At 38.2% G+C, this 6,144-nt stretch overlaps 1 protein-coding gene across 1 annotated transcript; it reads left to right on the forward strand.

Moving 5' to 3' along the window:
* The first annotated feature begins 5,331 nt into the window (after nucleotides 1-5,331).
* On the forward strand, nucleotides 5,332-5,790 carry LOC136067816 (uncharacterized). The gene has a single exon (XM_065774130.1). The coding sequence runs from the start codon at nucleotides 5,332-5,334 to the stop codon at nucleotides 5,788-5,790; it is 459 nt and encodes a 152-aa protein (XP_065630202.1).
* The last annotated feature ends 354 nt before the right edge of the window (nucleotides 5,791-6,144 follow it).

Raw genomic sequence — 6,144 nt, forward strand, 5'->3', positions numbered from 1 at the left:
AATAAATACCTAATTATGTTAAGCATTTGACATTCAAATTTTGCTATGCCGAAGCACACAAATGTCATTGACATTGCACTTTGGCTACGCTGAAGCATATAGATGTCATTTCATGATTGGCGGGCAACAGTGGTGAGATAGTTATTTATGCCTTTCTCTTAAGATTTTCTAGTCCTTCACGTCAAAAAGAGTGATACGAGTGTTCAGTACAAGAGATAACTTAATCTTACTCATCACAAATAAAATCCACAAAACTCACTTGCTTAGTTGTGCATAGAGATGCTCATCTAAGTTACAAAAGATACAAAGTTTAGAAAACTTTATTTCAATTGTCATCCAAGGTACACAAGTACCAATGTATACAAAACATACATTGTTTTTGTATTTTTCTGATTTTTCAATTTTTTTTTTAATTTTTATATAAAAAAAATAAATAAAACTAAAAACAAACAAAAATATGTTAAATAATGCAAAGTATAAAAACTAGACTGACTCAAGATAAAAGCAAAATACACTAGTTATGCAAAAACAAAAACACGAAGAGAGAAAAGAAGGTGATAGAATCATTTGGAGTCTTTTTTCTTCCACACCTTGGAAGAACCTTTTCTTTGATTAAACCCTTGAATCGGAAGTGAGGGGGGAGGGGTGGGGAGTTGAAACCATTCAAGTTCGAAAGGAACATAAGGGTTTTAAGAAGATCACCAAGAGGAGCAAAAGAGGATTGAAGCTGATTCTGGCTTCCAGATGCTATTATGCCATTGCTTTGTTGAGTGGCTAACCACTTATAACAATTTGGTCGAGTATGACCGACAACTCCACAATGATGACAGAGATGCTGCTTCTTTTGTTTAGACTTTTGAGAGTTAGCTTTCTTCGTCCTAGGGTTTTTAGTTTCCTTCTTATCTTGCTTAGGGGGTACTCCTAAGATAGATTTACCCTTGTCTATGTTCTCACTAGTTAAATCAGTTTTAACATCATTGTTCTTAATTTCAACATTATTACTAAGACGAACAAAAATAGTAGTACTAGTAGAAGCAATATTAGAAGAAAAGAGACCATACCCTAAACCTATACGATCAGAAGCAGATTTCTGAACATTGAGCATCTCATCAAGCTTTGCACTTGAAGTCCTCTCCAATTAAGCTCTTACTTAAAACAGTTTCGCTTCAAGCTTCTTGGTCTTCTCAGCCAAGAAATTGTTTTCAAACCTCAGTGCTCCAATAGTCTGATTGGCTTCATCAAATTTTGTAGAAAGCTTTTCATGATCAAGTTCCACATCACTCAGCTTCTTGGTGGCCAGCCTATAAAGTTTCTCATGCTTCTCAGACACTGTACAATTTCTTATAGGCTGTATGGATATCATCTTGATCATCTATCTTCTCGAACTTAAACTCTACCAAGTCCTCTTCTTCGTCCATGTCTTTAGCAATCCCCTCAGTAGGATTGACAGTGGCAGTGAAGGCATTCAAGATTCCGTCATCCTCATTTTTGGAATCATCCTCAAGCTCGGTGTTGCTTAAGGTAGTAGCAAGTGCCTTGCTCTTCCCAATGCTCTTGAGATATGTAGGACACTCCTGTTTCATGTGACTAAAACCTTGACACCCAAAGCACTTAGATCCTATGGGAATAGTGTACTAACTGCCATCCCTAGCATTCTTCTTCCATTTGCCTTGGCTTTTGAACTGTGAAGAACTAGATTGCTTACGGTCCTTGTCGAAGCCTTTCCCATTGGCATTCTTCATGAACTTCTTGAATTGCCTTATAATGTAGGACTTCATCTTAGAATCCTCATCATCTGAAGACTCATCAGTGTCACTGCTCTTGACCTTCAATGCCATGCTCTTGCCCTTACCCGACTTGCCAATTCTCGTTAACCCTAGCTCATAGGTTTGCAAATTACCCACCAGCTCTGTCAAAGGAATCTAGTCAATCTCCTTTAATTTCTCGATTGTCGTAATCTTGGCATGGAATCTCTTGGGTAGAGATCTGAGCACTTTCCTCACAATCTTGGGTTTAGGAATGGTTTCCCCAAAATTGAAGGCTGAGTCCACTATGTCCTTGAGCTTGGCATAGAATTCATCGAATGACTCATCCTCCTGCATATTGATTTTTTCAAAACTTGTAGTGAGCCTCTGAAGTTTTGAATCTTTGACAGCCTTGGTTCCCTCATAGGTTGTCTAGAGAATGGTCCATGCCTCCTTAGTAGTTTCAATAGAAGATATCTTCTTGAACTCCTCATTAGTGACTGCACTGAATAAAGCATTCAATGCCTTGTTGTTGAAGTTTGCCGCCTTGATCTTGGCATCATCCCAATTGGCCGGCGCTTCCTTTGGCTTGGTCCAGCTTATCTCAACAGATTGCCACACTTTCTCATCTAAAAACTGAAAGAAAACTCTCATGCATACTTTCCAGTATACATAGTCAGTGACATCAAATAAAGGAGATATAATTAATGACTGTCCTCTATCCATGACAAACAGGGGTCAATGGATCAACACAGTAAAGATTAATCCTAATTAGAGTGTGCCTGCTCTGATACCACTTGATAGGCCAAAAAATGAATTGACCCCTTATGATGAATTAATTGATTAATTAGCCAAGTTTAATTAATTAATCAAATTAACATGCAAACACATGGTAGCCCAAACAAATCACCAATTAAACTAAGTATGCAGCGGAAAATAAATTGACATGATGATTTGTTTATGAATGGGGAAAACCTACATGGCAAAAACTCCACCGAATGATTTGAAGGTCACCACTCCTAAAATTCCACTATTATCACAACAAGCGGTTACAAGTAAAGAAATCCTAGTACCTTATACCAACTTACAGTTGAACCCTTACCCCAATACCCAATTAGACTTGTTCTGTAGTGACAATTTCTACTTTTGATGCGTGGCTTCTAGTACGTGACTAACCAATTATGCGGATCCCAGTACGTGACTTCAATCACCAACTAGAAAAGGTTGTTGGCTGCAAAGTTCTTCAGTTCATCCACAATAAAGATCAAGAAGATGCTTGGTTACAAAATCCTATAGTGCACAAACACAGCAACTTCTACAAGAATGATGAACTAGGCGAAACTTTGTCTCCAGTCACAATTTGCTTGAACAAACTTTGCTCACCTTAAAATAGTCCTTTTATATGTCTAGGGTTGTGACAAAAGAAAGCCCAAACACATAATCACGTATAAGTTTTAAAACATATCTGAAATTCTGTTTTTCATAAACCTCGACAAATACTTATCTACCGAGCAGCTGTTGAGCAGCTATCGAGCCACGAGGCTGGAATAGCTTCTTAAGCTCAATAGATGGCTAACTGTCGAGCTTTAATGACAGGCACTTCTTCAGCTTGAATCTTGGATAGACTTGCATGTTTTCAATACTTGATCTTGAAACACTTTTTCTTGAAGTATTAAACACATCCTAGATCTATTCAAATACAAGTAAAGTGCATTTTGTCTAAGGATTAGCCAATTACATAAAGTAGTAACATATGTGCCTAACAAGTGAAGCACATATGTCCTAACAAGATTGATGATGAAGCCACGGATTATATGGATGAAGATCCTGCAGTACTGATGTTGAGGGAAGAAGGAACTTACTAAGAGCCACCTACCATTGTTGAGGCCACGACTGAGTTGAAGAATTGAGCATGGGAGGGAGTCGCCCACCCCATAGAGGACTCCGTGAAGAAGATCATGACCGTCAAGTCAGGTACTCTTGCCAAGAAGATCAAGACCATTGAGCCAGTCACCCCCGCCAAGAACATTATTTCTGTCCCCATTAAGTCTATTTTTGCTAGTATTTCTATTCTTGTTAATTCTGTTTATGATAGTATTCTAGTTGAGTCTGACTTAGTTAAGTCTACTGAGTCTATTAAGAACTCTTTTCCTTATAATATGATTTCTGATTTTGCTTATTTATTGGTTTTGAATATTTTTATTTCTAAAATTGGTAAAGAAACTCTTAATAATAAGTAATTAAAACAATGGCATCTAGAACTCATAAAAGAAGAAACCCAACCTATTAACCTAGGAATTGGTGATGAACCTAAAATGATACAAGTGAGCAATACCCTAACCACCCCTGAGAGAGATGCATTAATGGCACTGCTGACAGAATTCAAAGAGGTATTTGCTTGGTCATACGAAGATATGCCTGGGATAGATACAGATATAGTGCAGCACTGCATTCCAATAGATTCAACCATATAGCCAGTCATGCAGAAATTGAGAAGAATAAAGCCAAAGTGGACTCTCAAGATTAAGGAAGAGGTTGAGAAACAATACAATGTGGGATTCCTGAGAATGGTTAACTACCCAAAGTGGTTAGCTAATGTTGTTCCGGTGCCAAAGAAAGATGGGAAATTGAGGATGTGTGTAGACTTCTGAGATCTAAATAAGGCCAGCCCAAAAGATAACTTTCCATTGCCTCACATTGACATCCTAGTTGATAACACAGTAGGACATGCCTTGCTATCCTTTATGGGTGGGTTTTCATGGTATAATTAGATTAAGATGGCTCTAGAAGATATGGAGAAAACCTCCTTCATTACACCATGGGGGACATATTGCTACAAGGTCATGCCATTTGGTCTTAAGAATGCAGGTGCTACTTACTAATATGTAGCCACCACTTTGTTGCATGATTTGATCCACAAAGAAGTAGAGGTTTATGTTGATGATATGATAGTGAAGTTCAAAGATCGTGAAGGGCATATGACAGCTTTGTGAAAGTTCTTTGAAAGAATCCAGTTCTAAAAGTTACGCTTGAATCCAAAGAAGTGCACATTTGGAGTCACATCTGGAAAGCTACTGGGGTTTATGGTAAGTCAAAGAGGAATTAAAGTAGATCCTGACAAAATCAAAGCAATTGTAGCGATGAAGCCTCCAAGAACTAAGAAGGAGATTCGAGGATTTTTGGGGAGGATACAGTACATTAGCAAATTCATAGCCTAGCTTACCATGACATGTGAACCCATTTTTCAGATTGCTTAAGAAAGAAGTTCCTACAGTATGGAATGAACAATGCCAAAAGGCCTTTGAAAAAATCAAGAATTATCTAATGAAGCCACCAATACTCGTCCCACCGATACTTGAAAAGCCATTATTGTTGTATCTCATAACTACGGATACGGCAATGGGGGCTTTACTTGCTCAATATCTAGATGAGACTAGAAAAGAGAATGCAATTTATTACATCAGCAAGAAGATGTTGCCATATGAAGAAAAGTATTCACCACTAGAGAAGACGTGTAGCGCTTGTATAGGTAACCTGCAAACTCAAACATTATATGCTTGCGTACAAGGTCTTGTTGATTGCAAGAATGGACCCATTGGAGTATTTAATGGGAAAGCCTGTGCAAGATGGAAAGACAGCTAAATGGGTTTTGCTTCTATCAAAGTTCGCCATTAAATATGTGACCAAAGAATCCATGAAGATGAGAGCAATTGCTGATCATTTAGCCCATTGTTCACCAGAAGAGGTTAAAGAGATCCAAGGAGACTTTCTGGATGAAGATATCATAGCGATTGAGGTAGAATCATGGAAGATGTACTTTGATGAAGCAAAAAATCAAAATAGAAGTGGTATTGGGGTTCTCTTAATTTCTCCAAATGGGACATACATCCCATTTTCTGGTAAGCTCAACTTTCCTGCCACCAACAATGTCACTAAGTATAAAGCTTGCATCATTGGGTTACGAGCAGCCCTAGGCCTAGGGGTGAAAGAGTTAGAGGTGTATGGTGACTTAGCTTTGATAATATCCCAGATTCAAAATAAATGAAAGATCAAAGCAGAAAGGTTGATGCCTTATCATGAATGTCTTCAGAAGTAGGCCTTAAAATTCAATAACATCAAGTACCAATATGTGCCAAGAATGCAGAATCAGATTGCAGATGCTTTAGCAACAATGACATCCATGATGGATGGGCCAAAGGAAGATGAAGCAAGACCAATATTGGTGGAACAAAAAGAAGAGCCAGCCTATTGCATGACAATAGAAGAGGATGAGGAAAAGAATGAAGAACGTGAATGGTATTCAGGCATCCTATAAAGTTTGCTTGGCCAACTGCAAGTACGCCTTCATTCGGGAATCTTGGGCCTCAAAGGTCCCTTGGACTTGGTTAACAACCAACCG

This window comes from Quercus suber, unplaced genomic scaffold (genome assembly GCF_002906115.3).
Source record: "Quercus suber isolate HL8 unplaced genomic scaffold, Cork oak 2.0 scaffold_86, whole genome shotgun sequence".
In the NCBI taxonomy this organism is placed as follows: Eukaryota; Viridiplantae; Streptophyta; class Magnoliopsida; order Fagales; family Fagaceae; genus Quercus; species Quercus suber.